The sequence below is a fragment of the Vigna umbellata genome, chromosome 6 (genome assembly GCF_029865625.1).
Source record: "Vigna umbellata cultivar VRB3 chromosome 6, Vumbellata_1.0, whole genome shotgun sequence".
NCBI classification, from domain to species: Eukaryota; Viridiplantae; Streptophyta; class Magnoliopsida; order Fabales; family Fabaceae; genus Vigna; species Vigna umbellata.
Window position 1 is genome coordinate 7495596 of NC_142170.1, and position 25710 is coordinate 7521305.

General features: G+C 33.0%; 3 protein-coding genes across 3 annotated transcripts; 2 read left to right on the top strand and 1 right to left on the bottom strand.

Moving 5' to 3' along the window:
- Window positions 1–264: 264 nt before the first annotated feature.
- On the top strand, window positions 265–11591 carry LOC148196703 (uncharacterized). The gene is made up of 3 exons (XM_088093494.1): window positions 265–1356; window positions 1454–1622; window positions 11284–11591. The coding sequence occupies exons 1-3, from the start codon at window positions 265–267 to the stop codon at window positions 11589–11591; spliced, it is 1569 nt and encodes a 522-aa protein (XP_087949620.1).
- A 2155-nt stretch (window positions 11592–13746) lies between these two features.
- On the top strand, window positions 13747–19912 carry LOC124820766 (uncharacterized). Its single transcript, XM_088092779.1, has 2 exons — window positions 13747–13945; window positions 19086–19912. The coding sequence occupies exons 1-2, from the start codon at window positions 13790–13792 to the stop codon at window positions 19782–19784; spliced, it is 855 nt and encodes a 284-aa protein (XP_087948905.1). The 5' UTR covers window positions 13747–13789; the 3' UTR covers window positions 19785–19912.
- Window positions 19913–21875: 1963 nt separating this feature from the next.
- LOC124820764 (chaperone protein dnaJ C76, chloroplastic) lies at window positions 21876–24664 on the bottom strand. Its single transcript, XM_047292526.2, has 9 exons — window positions 24379–24664; window positions 24055–24183; window positions 23841–23970; window positions 23575–23695; window positions 22973–23054; window positions 22782–22835; window positions 22545–22583; window positions 22309–22408; window positions 21876–22183 (listed from the first exon to the last, which is right to left on the bottom strand). The coding sequence occupies exons 1-9, from the start codon at window positions 24607–24609 to the stop codon at window positions 22053–22055; spliced, it is 1017 nt and encodes a 338-aa protein (XP_047148482.1). The 5' UTR covers window positions 24610–24664; the 3' UTR covers window positions 21876–22052.
- Window positions 24665–25710: the final 1046 nt, after the last annotated feature.

The following is a 25710-nucleotide window of genomic DNA, read 5'->3' on the forward strand; positions in this document are numbered from 1 at the left end:
TCAGTATAGTGTCTCATTTTAATCGGTGTTTTCTGTCTTTCAGTCATGTAGTTCTCATTTTAACCGGTGAATCATTGATTTGAGGAGTCAATCTAGCTTTTGAATCTACTTTTCAGTGATGTCAAGTCATGTGCTCATTGTAATGTTTGATGCAGTTTTCATTTGTGCTTTAATTCGTTGTTAATATGTTCAAAGTGTGTTTTCTGAGTTGAATGGTTGATAACATGATGGTGTAAGTTCTGTGTTATGAAAACAAGCAAGGAAATGTTACATGAGCTTGGAAAACAGACTGCCAATCAAGAGAACCTGAGCAAGGAGAACATGCAACATATTTCGAGTTCAAAGACAGATAGCCACTCATTTAAGAAAAAAGAATCCTTTCCATCAAGAAGTAAAACACAAAGTAGGGACTTTGAGGAGTCTTTAGTGATGAAATCCAAAAGTAGATTATTGAATATATGCACTTCTCCTACTCAGATAGTTATCTTGAAGCTTGGTTATGAAAGGATTTGCAATAGCAACCATGAAGAGAACTTCACAAGTTTACATAGGAGAAAAGGTATAGAAGATTTTCTTGAGGAAGTGAGAGAGCGCTTGAAGTGTGAACTCCAAGGGATTAGAGCCAATGGAATTGAGACACCTTTCAATGATAAATCTGATGCTAAAGAGGTCAGAGAAAGTAGGACTAGAGATGCTGAACCTAATTTACTCCGCTCAGAATCAACAAGATCATACAAAAGTAAAACGCAGCTCAATGGACAAAGTTCCCCAGAATTTTTCAACATAGATATTAGGAGGTTCTTGTTAGAGAGGCTAAGAAATACTATAAAAAATGAATTGCATTTGGACATTCCTGAAGTGGCTTGTTATTTAGACAATGACATAGTTAGACTAAAGCAAGATACTATAAATGGTACAGATGACAAGAGCCAGTGGGGAGTTCTAAAAGAGAAAAAAGAATTACAAACATTTTCCAATATACATAAATTAGATGATAACGTATTTCTTCACAAGGAGTTGTCACCTAGGAACCTTGAAAGATCCTTGAATGCTCCTGCATCAAGAGCATCATTTGGAATGCTTCTTTTGGAGGACCACCACATTTTAACGGGTGCCCTTATTCAGAAGAAGCTTGAAGCTGTTGAAGCAAGGCCTATGGGTGCTAAAAAACAGAAGAAAGATGGATTTAATATTAAAGAAAAACTTTCCAACTTTAAATATACTTTTGGTCTAAGAGGGAAGCTGATTGGCAAAAGGATTAAGTCAAAAGTAGAATCACATGGCACGAAATATGGTGAAATTTTGAGAGATGCCAGGAGTGGACCAACTATTCTCATGAAATATGGTGAAAGACATGTAAGTTTGCTTTCATTATTCTCCTCAATGACCTTTGTTTTCGATTATGTTGCATAAATGGTCTTATCTAACAGTTTGTTTCATATGTGATTCTTAGGAGAACTCCACCGAGGTACCTTCTAGTCCTGCATCTGTGAGCAGTTGTGCTGATGAAGAACATTGGAGACATATTGGGTATTCAAGTCTAACATCAACTCCAGATGCATCTTCATTAGATGATATTTTTGTTCCCAAGGTTTTCAGAGATATCAGCTCTGGTTTGAACGGTAAGAAACAATTTTACATTTCAATTTGATGAAATAATACCACAAACAGTTCATAAATAGAATGTCAATGCATTCTCCTTGTTTTGTTGCATATGCACATATAGTTAAATGTACAAACAACATTTACTCTGTTCTACAAATGGATAATGACCCTGCTTGCAAGATATTTCCATGTTAAAGTCATGTGTTAGTATTTCTACAAATTTTGGCCTCTTTATTATCCTCGTTTAACATACAAATTTGCTTACCTCAATTTACACACTTGTCCCAGTTTAACCCTTTAGTGGCTCAGTCAGTGTTGATAAGGATCATTTACTCCATTTTCTTCCCTGTCTTGAACCAAGACCTATCATTTACTTTCAGATTTCTTCTATACTCTTCCTTGATCACTATAAATAGCTATATATTGAGAAACTACGTTCTTTGTATCTCATAGTAACTCTTAACCTAGTAGCAAACATGAATACCAAAACCATTTTCTTCTTTTGCTTCCTCTTCGCGTTGCTTCTCATCTCTTCTATGGCAACTCAGCCATCTAAACATGCTACAATGGGTAACTATACTACATCTGTTCCTTCCTCATATTACCAAGAACCACTCTTCTATCAATTAATCTACATCTTTCTTTCTTGTTATTCCTATTCCCATTTCATTAAAGCAATTCAAATTAATTTTAATGATATGAATCTACGTGTTGTTATAAATTATTTAGGTGTAATATTATTACAGAAAATTGCTTTGCATTTTATTTCGTCTTTATCTCTCTTCTCCCAATATATAAATTTAGCCAGTAAAGAACATACCTCGACGTGTCTCCCAATAGCCTCCCTTGACGAAGACAGACACCCTCACGTCACGGGAGCACCCTCCTGAAAGCAACGTCCACACACCATGATGTTAACGAACCACCCTCCTGACGACAACGCCAACGCACTGGTCGAACACCACTCGAACCCTACCCACGCCACCGGACAGACGGGAAAGGGAGAGGGAGAGGAAGAGAAACGTCAAACAAAAGCGAGAGGGAGAGAATGGAAGCACAAATTGGGGACGAGAACGGAGAGGGAGGGAATGGGGAGCACCACGCGAAGTCAATAGAGATATAAGGTCTTGTCTTACGAAATTGGGGATGACCTCCTACAATACCCCCAATTACTTAATTTAAGGGGTCGAGCCTCTTACCGAAGGCCACAAATCCCTCGGTAATGCTCTTTTGGCCTTCGGTAATTACATTTCATCATGTCCGTCTGTAATGCTTATTTTAACCGTTGAAAGCACTTATTTACCGACGACCACTAGGCCTTTGGTAATAAGTCAAATTCTTGTAGTGTAAAGAAAAAGCAAGAAATCTTATAGATTCAAAATTCAAAAAACAACAAACTATGAGAAAGGAGGTTGAAGAAAACAACATAGGAAAACACCAAAAGAAGTTTAAGAAAGCAATTTTTTTTTACCAAAACGTAATGGAAAATGTAAATGAGGTTGGAGAAGAATATTGACACTCTGGTTCAAATAGCTATCCTCAGAAAACTCCAACTCAAACAATATAGATACTCGATTGAACCATCAAGCAGAGTGAGGCGCCTCCAGAACGGCGGAATTGGCGGGAAGATGGTAAAAGTCCCAAATACCATTGCAGAAGATGAAGAAAGCTTTGATAGTTGAGAAGAGAAAAGACATTGCCAACACAAATTCTTGCTTGAATGACCAAATAGACTAAAATTTTGTATAGGTGTCAAAAGAAGATGTTTTAAATTTTTTTGAAATGGCCAATACCCAATGGACACGTGTCAACAAATAGATTGGGTCAAATAAGTAATTTCTTTAATGTTGTTTTTTCTAGGAACATAGTTGAAGATGGATTCTATTGATTATTTCGCTCTGCAAATAAGTTTATATTAGATATTATTATAACTTTTGATATGTTATCACTTTAAAGTTCATTAAATATTTGTTATCATATTTTATTAAAATAAAAATAAAAAAATATAAATTGTAAAAAATTAAAAATAATATTTTATTAGTGGTAATAGTTTAAAAATAGTGAAACTCGATTATTTTAATATTAAATAATTTTAATATAAATAATTTTGTTATAAACTAATTTTATTACTTTAAAATATATCATACTTTATAAACAATTTTTTTAGAATTCTCTGACTTCTCTCTAGAAATTCTTACTTCTTATCCATATGTTTGAATATAAAATATCGCAAAATTGATCCTTAAGACAAGATCTAAGTTTACCTGATCAATTTCTGTAAAAGAGTAAGTTAGGTTTTTCTCTTTCCTTTGGTTTGTTTCATTTCTCTTGCATGTAGCCATTTGTGTATTACATGTTTCACTTGAATCTTCTATAAGACAATTTGTTGATCAGTGATCTTAACAGCATAATTTGATCATGTTTATGTAGTTTGTAGGAACAAATAAAGTTTCTTCAACCGTAAGAACGATTCTAGGTTCCTTAGAGTAGTTTTGTCTTCTAACATATAAGTCAGGCTAATTATCACTTTTTAATGATGTTGATGTTGTGATAAATTGTACTGCATGTTTGTTTTGTTCTGAAATAGGTTATTTGGCATGTAGAAATTTTGTTATGTTGCTTGTTGTGTATTGCTTGTATTTTAATTGTTATGATGTTGAATTGAGGGACTGAGAATCTAATCATTTGAGCAAATTGATATTCATTCTGACATCTAAACCTACTTGTAAACCATGCATTAAGTCAAGAATAGTAATTTGATCATCTAAATAGGTCCCTAGTTTCCTAAATCAAATAATTGAATGTGCAAGTGTTTTATATGACACTGAGCAGCACCGAGGTGGAGTTGAGCGCAGGCTTGACAGTGAGAGTCTAGGAGCATTTCATCTCTAGACCATTGAGTGCCACCCTTTCACCTCTAAGCGGTCATTTTTTGCGAATGGTCTAGTGCTGAGCGGTAGTTATGTACTGTTGAGCGCTAATTTATGATTATGTGTTTTCTGATTTTTTGTTTTGGCTTAGACTTGTTTTACATTGTTTTCTATTAGTATATAACATGAATTATATGCTTAATTGATTTATAACATGATTGTAATAGTGTATGGAGTTTATTCAAATATGAAATTATGATGATAATGAGTATATTGTTGTTTATGAATATGGTATGTGTTTGGCTTAATTCCATGGATCTCTTGAGGCGGTTCTATGGTGGTGTTTCTATAGTGTATGTATTGATCTAGGGATTCCGTATTATGGGTTATCCTAACACTCTAATAAGCATCCAATCTCAAGTAGATAAGAGTGGGGTATGTCGTTAGGAGTAGTAGAAGGTCATAGTCTATGGGCTTTTCCTTGGCTATAGATAGTTGACGGACTAACCTTGTGTAGTAGCTTGTGTGGACAAGTTATTCCACCGTTACAAGTGTAGAACCTTCAGAGTTTGACATCAATACATTTATCTTAATGGTCAAGTCTAAAATGAATAATTGTATGTTTTAGGGTTGATTGATTTACGTGTGTTATGTGCTTACTCTTATAAAAATGTGATCTGATTGCTTTTTCGTACAATAACTTACTTTTCTTTCTTGTCTGTTTGTGTGCTTGTGTTTTTTGTTTTGCAATGATCACCTAAATGATGTGAGTAGATGATAATGTATTTGTGGACTAGATGTTGAATGGTGACACAACGAAAGTTTCAAGTAAGATGTTAGTTTCTTTGTAAAACACTAGTGTTGCACTTTTAATTCCAGTGTGATAAAACTCTTAAAGTGATATATGATCCTTGTATATATGTATAATTAATGTTATAGTCATTTATTAGATAACTCTAATAGCCTTATGTACATATATTTGTTTAGTTATTTATTTTTTGATTGTTTACGTGTGAATTCTCTTTTAATAGTTATATATTATTAAAATGAGATGTTACATAATACATCGATAATATATAAAATATTTAAAGGTGAGATGTCTAATATATTATTTAACATTTTATTTCTATCACAACTTTTGTTAGTTAAGTTTTTAAAAAACTGAAAAATCATATATAAAAGAGAATTATCAAATAATAGGTGGATTTTAATTTTTTTATAATTTTAATATATTATAACTAATAAAAAAGTATGTTCAAGAGAGTAGATTGCTTTCATAGGTTTGATAATACGTTCAAAGAGGCTACTGAAACTAGTTAAATGTTTATAAAAAATATATATAACCACTAAACAAAACTACTAGTCAAAAAAAGGAATTTAATATATAAAAAGTTTATGTAGTTTTGGAAGACTGGTTGAGGAAGAAATGACATTTATTTAGAGAGTAATTAAACATTTGTAGAAAATGGGGAATTATTAAAAAAAATTATATGACTTTTTTTAAAAAAAAAACAAAATAATGTTTAGTTAAGATGAAAATTAAGGCTATTGTATTTTCAAAATTAAAAACATGGCATAAAAAAAAAGCAGCGGTAATATATAGAAAAGTAGTAGGTAAAATGTGTATTTAAAGTGTGGTGTTCATAGTCTATTATGCACGTGATAAAGAAATCGCAATTATTGTTGAATCTTTTGTCTCTTTGTGAAAGCCATTGGCAACACGTGATTCTCTACAACTTCATGTTCACACTAATAAGAGGCGAATTATGACTTCATTTTTTTATTAAAAATATTTATATTTAAAATATCTAATTTTATTTAAAAAAGTATACACATGTATCGTGAGTATAAACGAAATAAATATAAACACTTTATCACATGACCAATATTCCTAAAATAATGTTAGTACAAGTCTTTTCAACTAGATCTACAAAATCTTTATATTAACAGGCTTGGCTACTAGGCCGAAGAGTTGGTCTGTTAACTTAATGATACATATTTTTATTTAAATAAATATAAAAAATTAAAATTATTTTAATTATTAAAATTAGATAATATATATAAAATCATAGAAAGAGCCGGTTGAATTTTTGACAATATTCAATAATGTTTTTTCTTATTTTATAGTACCCCCACAATGCACCTCTCCATACGCTACGTAAATGTTGTATTACACATAAACATTATTTTCCTTTGAACAAGTGACTGTTTTACTTTAGATTATCCTACATATTATTGAAAATAATTCAAATAAAAATTTAAGTATAATAGAAATAACAAAATTAAATACCATATAAAAAATAAAAATTATAAATCTAATGCTTTAAAACTCTTCTTTTAATATTTTATATTTTAATTACTATTATTAAAATTGAATTGATGATTATTTACTCAAACAAATCAAAGTTCAATATCTCTATTAAGTTTTTTTATAATATCCATCTTTAAGACAAATTACTAATAAGAAATCCAAATTCGAGAAATTAATGGGTTTGTAGCTTATTAGTTTAATTACTTAAATTGATATATTATTTGAAATATAATTTTATATTAATGATATAAAATATACTCTCTTTTATTCAAAGTAAAAATTAATAGCATATGTTGATACAATGGTAGACAAGCTTTTAAGCACCATTAAAAAGCTCGTTTCTAATTAGTTTTTACACATTCTCTGCCTGCGTACTATTTGATAAGTCTCAAATATTAGTAAAATTTTACATGGAATTCTGGCACTTGTATTTTAAATTGTGTTTATTTGATATTAATTCTTCCTAATTTAAGGAATATGAAATTTAATCATATGTTTTCAAGTCTTAATTTAAATGAAATCAATTGAAATCAATTCATCCCTGTTTTGTTTATTGTTTTAGGAAATTTAAGATAAAAAAGGAGGAAATGACTAAATCTATACCACGTTTTTGTTTAAGTGAGAGTGACATCGCCTCGCCTAAGCTAGAATTATCGTCAGTCTTGTCTAAGTGATATAGTCTTTGTCTGAGTAAGATTCATCTAGTGAGTCATTAATTTTGGGGGTCATTCTCACTTAAGTGAGAACAATTTAGCTTAAGCAAGAAGACTTTCTTCACATTGAAGAACCTTCTTGCTTAGATGAGAATCAATTAGCGTAAGTAAGAATGCATGCAATATTTATATATCATGAGCCAGAAAGAAAAAAAATGGATGGAAGAGCTCTCCAAGTGAAGAACAAAGGAACAAAAAGACATATAAATCAAAGTTTATTCAATTTCTTCTTCTTCAACTCTTAGGATTTTAATGGTTGCCATGAGTGACTAATCTTTTCTTTAGGGATTGAATGTAATCGATTTAAACTTGGATGTAATATGGTGATATTTATATATAACTATTATGTTTTTACAAGCTGTCAAAACGGGTCACCCGGCTCGACTCGGCCCGACCCACCACGGGTTGGTTACTTAGTGAGCCAACCCAACTCGGCTCATTTATTAGCAAGCCAGAAAAATCTGAACCCGGCCCAACCCACCACGGGTTGGTGGGTAAACGGGTTGGCTCACTGGCTCAGTTAATTACAATTTTTTTAAAATAAAAAATAATTACAAACTTTTTATAATTTAAATCTAAGCAAATTTCACTCCTAAATTTCACTCCCAACATGGGTGTTTAATTAATTTTTAAAATGAATAACTTAATAATTTTTTCAAGCAAAAAAAAATAATAAATACGTTTTTATAAAATTAAAATTAAATATTAATAAAATAAAATTAGGTAGGTGGATTGATGGGCCAACCCGGCCCACCACAGGTTCAACACGCATGAGCCGGGTTTAAATGAGTCGGGTTGAAATCTGACCCGCATAAAAAAAATACAATTTTTTCAAACCCAACTTGACCCAAACCCGTAGTGAGCCGGGTTGGCCCGCGGGTTGTGACCCATTTTGACAGCTTTAGTTTTTACTCAATATTAGTATTATTGTTATGTTATTAATGCTTGATTATATCTTATCAATATATTCTTGATTGTGATTTTTGAATTTGATTGGAAAGTATTTTTGAAAATCTTATACAAATAAAAATACTTGATGTTTTAGGATGCTAGGTATAGATTTCAGTAAATCAATTACTCATACACTTGAACATAAAGCTAGATAGTTTGTTGGATATGTGAGGAATCAATATTCAAGAAACTCATCTTATGAATTTTATACGTGAGTAATTAATATAAATGATTATTGTGTGTTGCATCAATATTGATATTTCTAGATGTTATATAATGATATTCATTCATATTACATACGATGAAATAGATGAAATTCAATCTTAGCTTCTCTTATTGAAACTTTCTTAAACTGACTTATTGTGCTGATAATAATTTTATGAAAACTTAGTATAGTGTTACAATAGTCAATTATGAACCAACTATTACTCTTGTATATATGTTGATTGAGATAAACTACCTATTTTAATCAAAATTGTTTCTTATGGGATCGACATTTTTACTTAAAATTCATTATACTATAGTTGACTATTAATACACTTGCAAAAAAAAAACAATATTCATGTGTTTTCTAAACATGGAGTAAGTTGAGTACATTATTCTATAGTTGACTATTAATACCTTTGCCAAACAAATATTCATGTGTTTTATAAACATGGAGTATGTAGTACATTATTCTACCATATGAAACACAAGAAGCATTTACTTTCTTATAAGTAGGTAATCTTTTGGTACAAAGTCAAAAATTATGTGTTTTTGCAGAGATAGCTTGTATGGATGAGAAGAGCATAACGTATTTGAAAAAATATTCCAAAAATATCTTTCTATCTTTTAACGTTCTTTTGATCCAATGTAGAACATTTGAAAAAACTTTGTACTTTTATAATATGCACAGATAAAAAGAACACAACAAATAAAAAGTCATATTCGTATATGCATTCAACATATTAGACATTATGCGTTTAGGAAAGGTACGTGTACTTAGCGTTTAAGCTGATTTTGTTTTCAGAGTAACATTGAATGTTTAAAATAATGTTACTATGATTACATCGTCTAACAATCTTATCCTAGAGAGTTTATTTTATTAGATGCTATTTCGTTAAACACGGTTTATTAAACTTCAAAAAGTTGTTAAATGATATTGTCTTATTAGACGATCTTGTCTTAATACATAGTGATCAAATTAATTATAGGTCTAATTTTTAATTTAATTAGTTATACTGATGGCTATTATATAAATGTAATAAATTGTAACATGATCAATGAAATTTCTATTTTATTTAACTCCTTTATGTAAAAATAAAATAAAAGGATAACATAAAAAAATATATATCTATAACATTGATGTCAATTTTTTGTATTATATAAATATATTTAAGAAAAAATATATTCTCTAACAATTTTAGAAATAAATTATCGAATAATATTTTAAGATATTTTTGTTTATAATTTTATACTCCCAATTTGTGTGAAGTAAAAGGAAATATTATATATTAGCACATTTAGTTTCTATTAGTATATATTTTAATCTCAAAGTAAAATATTAAGACAATTACGTTCTGACAAATGACAAAAACAATGTATAATATAAGAAGAGATTACATTTTATTACAATCATAAATTAATAGCAATTATTTATAACATTATTATATGTTAAAGTATATGTTTCAACCTTATATATTATTCTTATGGACATCAAAAAGTGGGTGTGAGAGATAGACATTCCGTAATGGTTGATAATTAAGAGTCAAATTTTACATTGGTTGATCTATTGAAAACATAACTTTATGAAGATTGAGAAACCAAAACTTATAGCTCATAAAACCTCACAAGATGGTGTCAATGAAGGACAAAATGCCTTCCAACAAGAGTATGTGAATGTTGTCTCAAGTATTCCTAAGCTTCATTGGGTGTAAATTACATATGATTATATTTTACAAAGACGATGTGAATGAAAGACAATTTTACTAAGTATTTTTTTTATATGAATACCATAAGACGAACAACATGTAATTCTTTAGAAACTATCCTTTGTTAAACATCGGTCAAAATGAACAATGAATCAAAGATATATATCAATAACTTTAAGAAAAACAAAAAACAATTGACCTAAAGGCTTAATGGATGATAATTGGTCAAATAATGTAAACTTCACAAAAGAAATAGTTATAAGATAGTTACTTGTAGTTTATTCAAATTTGAATTCAAATCTTTTAACTGTTCAAGGAATGGTAGAAACAGGTTTACTTTTTATTTTACAAGTGTGACAAATTGGAAAACAAATCATACTATCTGAAAAGCTGCGAACAAGAAAATGACTAAACCATTGTTGATTGTTGCAATTTTGAGTAATTGTTTTCATTGATTTTTGTTACAAGTTTCTTTTGATAATTTATATTATGTAATTTATCTTAGTGTTCTTGTTGTTTTACTACACTTTCATGGATCATCACATCCATCTAATTAAATTCAATCATCACTAGTAAAAAAGAAGCTTTTTAACGCGCTATATATGCCTCGGTTTTACTGAGATTAAAGCGTATAAAAGCGCGATGACATTTTTGTAGTTTTAGACAACTTATATACTTTGGGTATTAGTAGAATCGAAGCAGAAAAACTTTCCAACATCTCTTACGCGCCAACCGAGGCATATAACGCGTATATATTTTTAAATTTTAATTATTTTCTGAAACTTTTGGCATCGGGTATGCTTGAAACGGAGTCAATATGCCTCTATTACCTCAGGTAAATCTGTAACCGAGGCAGTATACTCATACATATCTTTGCTTTCACGGTACCCTTCTCACTCTTCCTCTTCTTCTCTCTCGCTCAGATCTCCTAAGAGTTCCTCTTCTTCTCTCTTCTCTCTCGCTCAAATCTCAAAGCCACCACTCCGTCGCTTCGCCTCTTCGTTGCCACCACTCCGTTGCTCTGTCGCCACCACTCCGTTGCTCCGTCGCCGCCACTCTGTCGTTGTTCTCGTGCAAGATTCAGCCTCCCGCTGCGTCGTCCCCTGCTTCTCCCGTAACCGCTTCACTGCCTCGCCGTCACGCTCCCTCCTCATCGTCGCCAGCGTACTGCCTCGACGCCATTGCCGTCACGCTCCCTCGCAGCGCCTCCACCTCCGTCGTCGCAACCTAAAACCTAGATGAAGGGAAGGTCTGCATCCAACCTCTCCTTCAACGCTGTCATTCTGTTTTCGCTACCCAAAGCCATGGCTGCATCCCATCCCTCAACCCTAACCCGTTTTTACTTCATCCATTATTCTTATTTTCCATCTCTATATTCACTAAAAATTCAAAAAATAAAACAAAAATATTGACTACATTTATAGTGCTTTGATCTTGATGGATATTATTAAGTTTTGATAGATTAATAATTTCATAAGTTTATAATAATAATAATAGATGATATATAGGTATTTTTCATCAAGCCCTACCCAGACAAATAAAAGAGTATTGGAAGACGAAGACATAGAAAAAACAAGTTGATTACTAAAAGGCATTAACCAAAAGCAACTATTAAATTGTTTTATGCAAGTCATGCTTGAAATAGGCTTTTGGTACAAAAGAATAATGTTTAGAAGAGAAAACATAAAACAAAAAATTGAGTGGCGTACGAAGATGTGTCATTATAACATAACTACCAACTCTGATAAAACGTAGACACAAGGCGAACCATTTTCAAACAACTATCAACAATCGCATTTCAAAGGTCTATATAAGCAATTGAACTAATTCAGGCAAACTAATCGAACATGCATTCTATGCAAACATTGAATACTCTATAAAATTACATTAGACTATCTAATAGATTATAGTTCTTCATTGAACATTACTTGTAAATAACTGAAATTGTATAAGGAAAGCTTAAAATCTATATCCTCTTTCGAGAGTTGAAAGTCTTGTATTTTATTGAAAGAGAATTAGATGTGGATTAAGTTAAAAACATTATAAAAGAGGTTTTCATTACATTTTTTTAATTTCACCCATCCTATCCCTATGCACAAAAGTTTTGTAGAAAATGTGTTAGTCATTAAATCATCTATTCATGTCTGTTATCAAAATAGCTTTACGATACTTTTTAAAAAAATTATTCAATTTTCCGTTTTATTACGTAGAGAAGAGGAATGTAAAAAAGAAAAATATGAAAATATTTCAAACACTAATAAAACATTTTATTTTTCTCAAATTAAACATATGTTAATTATGTTTACAAATTTTCAACGATAACAATGAAAATGAAATATTTCAAAATAAGAAGACTAAAAAATAAGAAGACTAGAAATAAGAGAACACTATAAATATCATAGTTGGATACAGAAGTCAAATCTACTCACATTCATATGTCAGTTCTCATAAGTTCATAAATAAGTGAACAAGACTTCACTGATCTGCAAAATAAATGAGAGAAGAAAATATTTGATCATGTCCTTCACTGACACACAAGTTATTTATTTCTTCAACTAACACCTAACAACTAATAAACATTTAAATGTTTCAACCATTTTATATGTTTCTAACCATTTTTTTTCCTACTCGTTAAAATTATAGATAGAATACGTGTGTGACGAATAATGTCCATGTTCACATACTTGTAGTTAATTTTACAATTGACTCATTAAGGCATTTCACAAGAGTGTTGACATGTTGAGACATATCAAATTTTATATTGATACTTATTGTTTATAGGTGGAAATCAATTATTTCCTATATATGTTAAGTATGTTTTGAATATTTAAATATTCGTCTTTATCAATAAGAATAATGTCAAGACATATAAAAACAGATAAATTTATTTACCTGGGCTAAAAATGAAAATAGATAATTCACTTTTTAAAACAATTTTGTTCTTTCAATAAATACATTTCATATTAGGAGAAATAAACTAATTAATTTTAAGAAAAATAATCAATATTTCACTCTAAGTTTAAAATATCAGTCAATTAATTTGCTTAATTTTAGTTTGATTTTTCGAAAGAAGTTAAAACTCTAGTCACTGTTTGACAGATAAACTCTCATAAAGGAAAGTAAAAAATGAGTGTGAACGAAACATTTGCATTATTGAGAGATGCAGTATAATAATTCAAACTTTATGGGTGTGTTTGATTTCTTCTTTAATTAAAAAAATTACCATTCACACATCTTTGAATTAGAAGGACAAGGGATGAGAAAACACCCTCATTTTTTTGTTTTTTTAAACATTTGTTTTGAAAATCAATAATAAATAACATATTTTTTTAAAATAATAGTTTTAGAACCAAAATCTTTGGAAAAAAGGGCTTTAGATATCCAACATTGCAACAAAATGGGAACTATAAAGTATGGGGCAATCAAGCAATGCCCTTTAGCATTAATATTCTTGATTATTGGTTGTTCTTCTTCTTCCTTTTGTCCCTAAACAACGTTTACTCAGCATTCATTTCAACCAAAGCAATGGATGCAGAACAAGTTCTGAAATTGTTGGATACTTTCTGGTTTCAGACTATTGAAACAGTAGATGAAATATATACCAGACAGAGAAGACTCGATAACTATACTATACCAATTATCCATCGAGAGAAGTAAAGGTGCCATACCTGACAGGAGAGCTTCTGCAGATCTTCCCTAGCACGGTGATGCGGAAGGATGGAAGGATAAAAGATATGCACACAATGAAAAATGAATTACAGAGAAGGAGAGAGTAAAGTGCAAGAGAACTATCCAGAGAAATGAAAACTGTTATTAATGTGATGTGTCTTCAGTTAGTACAAAAGAAAGAAATAAAAAGAGAAAAAGGAAAACGAGATGGGCCGTGAGCCAGAAGGCCCATCCAACAGTATACATTATCATCCCCCCTCAAGCTGGGAGTAGATGTTTGTCATGCCCAGCTTGGTGTGAAGATACTTGAAAACGGCAGGGGCAAGAGGTTTAGTGAAGAGGTCGGCAGCTTGTTCAGTGGTTGATATTGGGAGCAGCTTGAGGAGGCCAGTGTTGAGTTTGTCCCGAACAATGTGACAGTCGATTTCAATATGTTTGGTACGTTCATGGAAGACTTGATTAGAAGCAATCTGGATAGCTGAGCGATTGTCACAATAGACTATGGCAGGTTGAGTGGTGACAATGCGAAGATCATGGAGAATATAGGTCAACCATTGTAGTTCACAAGTGACAGCAGCTAAAGCCCGGTATTCAGCTTCGGAAGAGCTTCTGGAAACAGTTTGCTGCTTTTTTGATTTCCATGAAATGATAGAATTGCCATAATAAATGGAGTAACCAGTGACAGATTTTCTGGATTCGGGACATGTGGCCCAGTCTGAATCACTGTAGGCTTTAAGCTGAGAGTTGTTGTTGCTTTGGAGGAATATGCCATGGCCAGGGCTTCCTTTGAGGTATCGGAGGATGCGGTGAGCAGCTTGTTGATGTAAGGTGGTAGGAGAGGAAACAAATTGGCTAAGGTTATTGACAGAGAAGGTGATGTCGGGTCTAGTAGTGGTGAGGTAGATGAGGCGACCAATCAGTCGTCGGTAGGAGGAGGCATCTGCATCATTAAGGAGATCGCCTTGACTAGTAAGACGTGAAGAATGGGCCATAGGAGTAGGCATAGGGGCACAGTTGATCATTCCAGCTTCTGTGAGAAGATCGAGAGTGTACTTGCGTTGACAAAGGTGGATTCCAGAATTGTTTCTAGCGACTTCTATCCCGAGAAAATAGGTGAGATCACCCAAGTTTTTGATGTGAAAAAGGCTATCTAGAGAAGCAGCGATTTGTTGTATCTCGGTGGCGTTGTTTCCCGCAAGGACAATGTCGTCAACATAGATAAGAATGGCAGTGGTGTAGCAAGTATCATGTTTCAAGAAAAGGGAATGATCAGCAGTAGATCTAGTGTATTGGTTAGATAGAAGAAAAGTGGAAAGTTTATCATACCATTGTCGTCCAGCTTGTTTGAGCCCATATAGAGAGCGTTGAAGTTTACATACCTGATTGGGGTTGTGATGGTTGAATCCAGGAGGAATTTGCATATAAACTTCTTCTTGTAGGTCACCATGAAGAAAAGCGTTGTTGACATCAAGTTGTTTTAGAATCCAGTGATGCGAGGCAGCAATGGCGAGAAGAAGACGTAAGGTAGTTAATTTTGCAACAGGAGCAAAGGTTTCGAGGTAGTCTAAGCCTTCAAGTTGGGTGTATCCCTTAGCAACAAGGCGGGCTTTAAAACGATCAATAGATCCATCAGACTTATGTTTGACTTTGTATATCCAACGGCATCCTATAGCAGTTTTGCCAGGGGGAAGGTCAGTGATGATCCAGGTGTTGTTGCTGGTTAAGGCGTGGAGTTCATCTTGCATAGCTTGCGTCCACTGTAGTATTTTAGATGCTTCCTTGTAGGTGCGAGGTTCAGTGGTAGACGAAATAGAGAGGATGGTGTGCCTGAAATCAGAAGATAACCTGTCATAAGAAAGAAAATTAGTAATAGGGTATTTACTAATGTGATTTGCGTGAAAGTCGGAAAGATATGCAGGAGGGCGTTTGGGTCTAGTAGAACGCCTAACAGTGACAATATGCTCATCGATATTGGAGTCACTATCAATGTGAGTCCCGGTTAAAGGAGTATTAGCAGTGTTGGGAAGACGAGTGGTGTCGTTGGTGCTGGTGACAATATCACTAGCAACGTTAGTTTCAGTAACAACAGGCACATAAGCATTATGATCAGGAAAAGTAATATCATCATAATTATGACTATAATTGTGAGGAATAGGCAAAGAAAGAGAGTTAGAACCAGATTTATTGACAGAAGTATAAGGAAAACAGTTTTCATGGAACAATACATTGCGGGACATATCAATCTTATGGTTTTGTAAGTTAAGAAACCGATAACCTTTGGTGTGTTGTGGGAAGCCGAGGAAAATGCCAGGGACAGCCCTTGCATCAAATTTCTTCCTGTGAGCAGTTAAAGTGCTAATGTAGCATAAACAACCAAAAACACGCAGAATAGAAATATCATAGAGATTTCCAAATAATTTTTCATGTGGAGTAGCATCATCAAGTAAGGGAGTAGCCATGCAATTAATCAATAAGGTAGCATGTTCAGCAGCAAAACACCAAAAAATAGTGGGCAAATTAGCTTGAAACAAGAGAGAGCGAGTAACATTTAATAAATGTTGGTGTTTACGTTCAACTATGCCATTTTGTTGAGGGGTTTCATTACAAGTTGTTTGATGGTTGATACCTTTAATGGAGAAAAATTCGTGCATAGCAAACTCAATACCATTATCGGTACGTATGGTTTTGATAGTAGTAGAAAACTGGTTTTCTATGTTTGTAATGAAATCAATGATTATTTTCCTAACAGCAGATTTATCAGTCATAGGTATTAACCAGGTGTAACGAGAAAAGTCATCAACAATAGTGAGAAAGTACTTGAAACCACGCATAGAAAGAATGCTGCAGGGACCCCATATATCAATGTGAATGAGATCAAAGATTTTTAAACTTTTAGAAGTACTGTTAGGAAAAGGTAACTTTCTTTGTTTAGCACGATGACAGACATCACATATGTATGTAGAATTGTGAACAATGAATGGATATTTAAGTTTCAAAGAATTCAGTCTAATATCTGAAGGATGTCCTAGTCTAAGATGCCATAGACCAGTTGTATTTACAACAGTATTTGCAATCTGAGTAGCAGAGGAAAGTATATTGAGAGAACAGTCTAAAATGTACAAGCCACCGATGAGTTTAGCTATAAAAGTCTTCTTTCTGGTTTGGGTGTCCTGTATGGTACAGCCATGAGAGGAAAAGGTTAATTCATAATTGTTAAAAGAAACCAACTGAGATATAGAGACGAGATTAAAAGAAAATTGTGGAACATAAAGGACATTCTGAAGGTGAATATTGTTGTTAAGAACAACGGTTCCAGAATACTCAGAACAGACAATTTCACCATTAGGTAAAACAATCGAAATTGGTGTGATTCTTTTATATGATGAAAAATTTTGAAGAGAAATACTGATGTGGTCTGTTGCTCCAGAGTCAAGAATCCAATTGAGCTTAGTATGTTTAGGAGTAAAAGTAGGATTGATATTACCTAGAAAAGATTGGTTGACCGAGGCAGAGCCAATGTGATGAATTTGAGCAGTAGAAGCATCATTTAAATTGTGGTTTTTGAAGAGCTCTGCCAGGATTTGAAATTGTTGAGATGTGAGGCGTATGTCATCAGCAGTGCCAAGATTATTACTTTTGACATTCGCACTGTCTTCTTGAGCAGACGTATGGTGAATCTGGACTTGCTTGTTATGAAGCTTATGTCCTGGGGGATAGCCGTGCTTCTTATAGCAAACCTCAATAGTATGGCCACTTCTGTTGCAATGAGTGCAATGCTTTCTGCCATTCGGTGCGCTTTTGAATCCTCTGTCTTGATTTGGGAACCCATTCTTGCGATAGCAGACAGCTTCAATATGCCCATGCTTTCCACAATAGTTACAGACGATGGAAGAGGTGGAAGCGGCGCAAGCGGTGGCAGTTTCCTGAGTCTTGACAGCAGCAATTAAATTTCCACTAGATAATTGTCTTTCTTGTTGTGCCACCAAAGAAAACACTTTAGTGATGTCAGGAATAGGATCCAGAAGAAGCACGTGTGAGGTGACATTGCCGAATTGATCATTCAGACCACGTAAAAATTGCATAACCTTGTCTTCTTGCCTCCTTTGTTTCACAACAGTTAAGACTTGACAATCGCATTTGGGTTCACATGTGCAAAGGGGTTCAGGTCGGAAATTCTCAATCTCATCCCAAAGAACGCGAAGTTTAGTGAAATATTCTGAAACAGTAAGATCACCTTGATGAAGGGTAGCAATCTCAAGTTGAAGGCTAGAGATCCGAGAGAGACTTCCTTGGGAAAATCTATTCTTAAGATCGTTCCAGATCTCTGCGGCTTTACTCATCCAAATAATGCTTTGTCTGATGGAGACGGAAACCGAATGAACGATCCAAGACACGACCATATTATTTCCGCGAATCCAAGCGGCATACTCCGGCTTGTCTTCGTTAGGTGGGCGAACATTACCAAGAACGAACTCGATCTTGTTCTTGGCACTAAGTGCCGTTAACATGGAGCGACTCCAAGAATGGTAATTGTTATCATCAAGAACCGGTGAAACAAGAGCTGTCGCTGGGTTTTCGCCGGGATGGAGATACAGGTAACTGCTGATGAAGCTGTCTTCCGCCATGACTGAAGGAAGAAAAGAAGAGGTACAAGAAAGGGGAACAGAGTAACGCAGCAGAGCTCTTCAAAAGAAGAGCTCTGATACCATATTGAAACAGTAGATGAAATATATACCAGACAGAGAAGACTCGATAACTATACTATACCAATTATCCATCGAGAGAAGTAAAGGTGCCATACCTGACAGGAGAGCTTCTGCAGATCTTCCCTAGCACGGTGATGCGGAAGGATGGAAGGATAAAAGATATGCACACAATGAAAAATGAATTACAGAGAAGGAGAGAGTAAAGTGCAAGAGAACTATCCAGAGAAATGAAAACTGTTATTAATGTGATGTGTCTTCAGTTAGTACAAAAGAAAGAAATAAAAAGAGAAAAAGGAAAACGAGATGGGCCGTGAGCCAGAAGGCCCATCCAACAGTATACATTATCACAGACAACAATTTTCACCAACAAAACCTCGTCACCTTTTCATGCGACAGCGGACACAACATCTCAGTCCCTTGTGAAGGAAGTGCTTCCTTTTGATTCAAAGCTCATCAGAGTTTCAACCCTGCAACTGAGGTCTCTTAGTGACCAAAACCTGGGGTCAAGTATGGGTGTTTTCTCTGATTTTCCATCACCAAATTCTGTCCTCACACCACCGAAGCTGATGCCAATTCTTTCTGGGAAGGAAGTGGGAGATTTTCCACCGGAAAAAGGTAACGGAAAGCATGAAGATGAACAAGTAGTCACTACCAAAAAAGTGTGTCACAGTGATAGAAGAAGAAGAAGAAGAAGTTTCAGAAAAGGAAAAGCAACAAGAAGCCTCTCAGACCTTGAGTTCAAGGAGCTAAAAGGGTTTATGGATTTGGGTTTTGTGTTTTCCGAGGAGGACAAAGACTCAAGATTGGTTTCTCTGATTCCAGGGTTGCAAAGGCTAGGAAGAGAAGATGCAGAAGAATTGAGTTCACAACATAACATTGATGAAACTGTGATTTGCAGGCCTTATTTGTCAGAAGCTTGGGGTGTTTTAGACCAAAAGAAACACGTGAATCCGTTGCTAAATTGGAGGGTACCAGTTGTAGGAAATGAGATAGACATGAAGGACAATCTCAGGTTCTGGGCTCATACAGTAGCATCAATTGTAAGATAACAATGAATGAGTTTCCTTTTCTGGTGGATGTTCTGAGCACAATCTTGTTTCTTCTGTTTTGAAAGTCCTTAGATGTATACGTTTGACTCTGTCTGCAACAATAATACATGTACATTTCCTATGTTATATTTTGTAATTTGTACCCTTTTTCCCTATTTTTCCCATGTGCACTTTTCATCAGTTTGCGAAATGAAGCACATGATATGAAGAGAAGGTACATCTATGGTCCATTTTTGCATCTTTACTTCCAGAGAACTTTCATTTGTTTTTTCTTTTCAAGTGCATTGAGACACTCTTCATGCTTCTTCAATTATTTGTTTTCTCCTTTCTAGATAACCGAACAACTCAATAGGTTGAACAATAGGCTTTCAATGATGTGGTCGACACGGCCTCACACCAACCCAAAGTTGAACAACTGTTGAATAAATGATATTGTTCACAGAAATCATAATTTGAAACACAAATAATTTATATTTATTTAAAATTATTTTTGTTTATTGTTTATTTTTTTAAAATAGAAAACAAATGCTGGGCCTGAGTGATAGAAACAAGAAGATAAAGAGGGCCACTAGTAATTATTTAGGCTGGAGTGGGTGCAGCCACTTTTAGTATAATGTTGAATTATGTAATGTTAAAATCGATTGTTATGGCACTTTAAGATAAATAAAAACAAAGTCATCTCCACTTTCCATCCACTCATGCAACTCCACTGCCAAATGGGGTCTCATGATTGTATCAGACAATACTCAAAAAGCATTCTTTAAACACCTTAGAGATCAAATTCAATTTTTTTAATCATTGTGTTTCTCGATTTTTTATATCAAATTGACTTTATGCTACTTTTAAACCAATTTGGGAGTGATCAAATATACAAGCTTTTGATTTAAGCAAGGAATTTTAAAAGTATACATTGTTTTCAAAGGGTATTTTTAACACTACTTGTATATTTCACCAAAACACCCTCTTAATATACTTTTTGATTCAACTATACTCCCGAGGATAATTGTTGATGAGAAATTTATAACTACAATTTGTTTATACCTCTTTATTTATACTATAAATAATTGATTTTTCATCCCAGTTATTATTTTATCTTCATATTCAAAAAGATTAATCTTTTGTGCTTTCTTCTTATGCAGTGCTATTGTGAAAGACAAATTATAAGGACCTATTTTAAAAAATAAAATTTTAAAAAAGTTTATTATCAAATAATTCTCACCTTAAACTCTACATTGGGTCATCACATTAAGTTTAAATGATTTTTTTTTTCTATCAACATTTTAATTGAGTGTGTCTTTTTAAAATTAACTTTTAAGTGTTTATTTGAAAATCTCCACAAAAAGAAAAATTAAAGAATAAAAAAAAATCTTTTTTTATCCTCAAAAGAACTCGCATAAAAAAAATAAGTGATAAAACTTTAACCTTAATTCAATTTCACAAAATTTTGTATAAAATGAAATTTACATCTAATTATATATTTATTTTATTTATATTCGATAGTAAGATCACCAAATAATATAATCTGTGCCTAAATTTTAAATATAACCTAGAGTACTTCATATATATATATATATATATATATATATATATATATGTGTGTGTGTGTGAGTGTGTGTAACGTTAAAAGAGACTATCTGTACCTGCTACGCCCAACTTAATGCGATTAGAGTATTTCAAATTAAAGTTAGACATTGAATAGCATTGGTACTAAATTAATTTCAAAATATACATTGTTGAGGAGCTCCATACATAAAGTAAAGTATAAAGCGTCTTTTTGTGAGAGCAAAGTATATTCTCTCAAGTGTTGCTATGGGCCACAAGATTGGATGCTCTTAGGAGGGTGCAATTATGTTAATCATTTTCTCATTATAACATGAAGTTGCTCACTCATACACAGATTCAGGTACTTCTTCATTTTATCACACAACCTCATTTAATGTCTATGTTTTGGTCGTGTAATTTGCATTTCATGTTCGTCCGTGGGGTTGCATAATTGAATCTGCAAAGAGAAGTAAAGAGAAGACTCGTTTGCAATTATTTGTGCACACGTGAAGAATATTCTACAACCATGATTCGAGAAAAAGCTGTTCATGAAAAAAGTTAAAAGGACTTAGTAATAGTTTTCTTATATTTTCCCCTTGTATAACTATAGTTGCTGCATATACAATCACAGATAGTAGAGTGAGAAAGATCTCATCAGTTCATGAGAGGCTATACATGAATTAATTACATGGGACTAAATTATACAGAAGATAATTTAAGTAATGTTCATTTTTCCTTGGCAGGGTTTGCTTCTGGGAGTTTAAATGTTGGAGGATTATCAACACCCTTCCTTGAGTATTCCCTCCATCTTCTTGCTGCTGAAGCAGCTCTTCTTGCTCTTTCTTCAACTTCCTCATCTGCCAAACAATTACCATTTGAAAGACACTTAAAATGACATAAACAGAGATTTCTAAAAGGCAAATTTTTATATTTTACAATAATTTGAAGTTTATATCCCCTTTGTAGTTTCACATCGTCGTACCTGAACTTTGGTAGCCTTTTTGTTTGCCCCACAGATTGTCCCAGTATGAACTTTTCTTATCAGAACCTTCTTGCTTCATCATTCTAAATTTTGCTTTTTCCTGCAAGAAGCACATGAATATTTGATTATGCTTAAAACTTAATTAGTTTATCACTAGCTTTTTAGCTGAGTAAATTAATCACAGTTACATTATAAAGTGAATCATATTAACACAATTAGGACTTAGGAGTTCTAACCAAGACTTTTGATTGCCTCTTTTCCCATCTGGAACTTGCCTGTCAATAATACATAGATATCATTTTAGACAAGTACCATTACAACACTAAATCTGCTTGAAAATTAAGAATTATCAAATTCTGCAGAATATGATTATTGTGACTTGCAACCCAAGAAATCCCCATCAACCCACAAATATCCACCAAACTTAGATAAAAAGATTGGAACAACTCCTGTATTCATTTCTTTATTCTTACCATTCTGAAAACATCAATTGAAGCTGTTCCCATTCCTGATAGCATCAGGGCAACCTGCTCATAGAAAAAGAGTTACAAGATATATAAAAAGTATAAAACACTTACAAGATCATGAGCATTTGTAAGTCCAGAATAAATTTAGGGACTCTATTGCAAGCTTATAGCATGGATATAATAAATTTAGGATTTACATTGACTCGTTCGACACGGCGCATCTCATCTTCAAGTAATGATAGTTGTGCAGCAGATGTCCAATGAATGCAGCTAACAGGGCTGAAATTAAGAAAACAAAGGTTAAGTTAAATCGGTTCCAGCAATCTCTGAGCAGATATTATTGTGATAGCAAAGGTTCTAAATCTCAAGTATCTACCGCTGATAAGAAAGTAAAATTAACATCTCAATGGATTGTGTCTGTATAGTTATACAATTCCGCACACATAAGTCAGAAGATTCTGATCTTAAATTCTCAAGTTATATAATAAAAAGGGACAATTGAATGAAAGGACTTCTCTCAGAAAAGTGGTAGGCATTTTAAGACATGTCAAATTATATTAACCAATCTTCAACATTTTATGGTTCCTTTTGATCATTTAGAGATATTCTTTTCACCTTTAATAGTATGAAAGCCAAGATCACCATCAGAAATACATCTTGAAAAGATACTAGCAGTAAAAGTGAAATCTAAGTCCACTCTTAGAAGCAAAGCTCGGTAATGTTCATTATACTTGTTCTATAATCAGATTAAATGTGTCAGTACATATATAAGTAATAAATATAGGAAACTTAGAGATACCAACTGTCAATCGCCTGTTGAACTAATTCAGGGTTCCCACATTGGTTGAATGCTCTGGCTCTTCCAAAGTCCTCTTCAATTTCAAACACATCAGGGGCTACATTTGCACAGTTTTTGCAGCCTGTAAAAGGGTTTGCAGCATACTTATATAAGAAGCTTTTTAACTGCTCACTGCAAAACTTACAAGCATAGCTGGTATCCACAATGGTGTATAAATTCAGGCAAAAGAATAAAGCATATTATTTTAAGTAATTAGAACAAATTACCTATGCAGCTGAACTCATCAACAAAGGCATGATCCCTTGGGCTTGAATCATCGAGGAAAGGATTGATTGAAGTTAAAGAATAGCCATGAATTTCATCATAAATCCTGCGCTGGATGGGATCACTTAGCACCTGCACTGCAATAGTCAATTTCCAATAAAAGCACAGACAAAACCCCCAAAGCTTAAAACTTCAGAAATTTAAAATGGAACCAACCGTGTACACTTCATTAATGAACATGCAGAAATTTGTGGTCTCGGGATCATTGCCACTCAAGTCAGGGTGGCAAGATTTCATGCAATTGTAGTATGCCTTCTTGATCTGCTCTGGTGAGGCATCAGGAAGCTAGAAAAGCAGACCAACCACATCTTAATTATAAATAACATTTGACAAACATTCAGATCATGACTAATGATTACAGTAAGCTAAAAACTTATAGAGTTTTTCATCTTAGAAATACTTCCTAACTCATTATATGTGTGCATGTTTGAATACTTTAAGCAGAAATAAAGAGAAGGATGTGAGAGTTTGAAGCATCACCAGACCCAGAACTGCATAATAGTCATCTGCAATAGTATCAGTGGAAGAAACTGAATCTTCTGCTGTAACTCTTACTCTGCCAGACCCTCTTCGCTTACCACTTTGTGTCACAAAAGTGCAATGACTTGGAGTCTTCACCGGCATCCGCCATGAGCCTCTTGAACACAAATTCAATGATGGGTTGTGGATTTTCAGTGCCTCCATACACACTGGAGACAATAACTGAGCCATAATTCCAAACCAAACTCCACTCAGAAGAACCTTGTTCCAATCAATATGTGTGTGAACTTGGGTTGCTGCAGTTGTAAAATACTGGAAACAATCTCAGCCATAAATATTATTATTATTATTATATTAAAAAATATATACTGTAGTTGAACAGACAAATATTTTGGTTAATTATACAATTTATTTGAAAAATATATATTTTAACTTTTTCAGGAAGAAAATTTGCTGACATGTCACTCTAACAGCCACAAGACACTCTCAGAATCAGAACAAACATAGCAAGTACTGAAAATGAGCAATGTTTCCAGAAAAAAGAAAGCGGCAATGGGCCTTTAATGCTTTTTTATTTGAATAGCCCGGCCCATTTGGATAATCCATTGCAGCTGGGTCAATTACAAATTTAGTTTGTAACAGGCAAAACAAAGTTTAAGTTGGTAAGTAAAATATTAATTAAGTAATAGTTACCTAAATAAATAAAGTATAATTTTTTTAAAAATTAAATAAATAATATTTATGATATTTATAAAGATAAAAATTTAATATACATTAATGTGCATTATATTGGATTAAATGTTAAATTGGACTCCAAAATATTTTTAATTTAAGTTTATTCATTTTATTCAAATGTTTTATCCAAATATTCATGGTAAGTTGCAAATTGCTATCTATCGTGCACGCATGGTTAACCTGTTTTGTTGCTTGAAGCATAAGATTGCATGCAACTAATATTTTGACTGGAGTATTTGAATTTAAGGCATGAATACAAAAAGAAATATCTCATTTAAGGTTGAAGCTTGTTTGCAAGAAAGAAATTTCATATCGAAAAATAGACAAAAATTTTGTCCTTCAACGACTGTCATAATTATAAATAAGTTGGAAATGTGATAACATAAGTAATGTTTACAAATATTTTGTTGAGTTTTATAAATATTTAGTTAGGTCAAATTATTACATTTTCTTTTTATCAGCAGTTATACTCATTATAATGATTGTATACAATAACTAATCTACTCAGATGAACTAGGTGAAATTTAAATAATTAATTTTAACCATGTAGTTTTTAATTCTTAATTTAAAAGATTAATTTTTATTTTATTTTGTAAT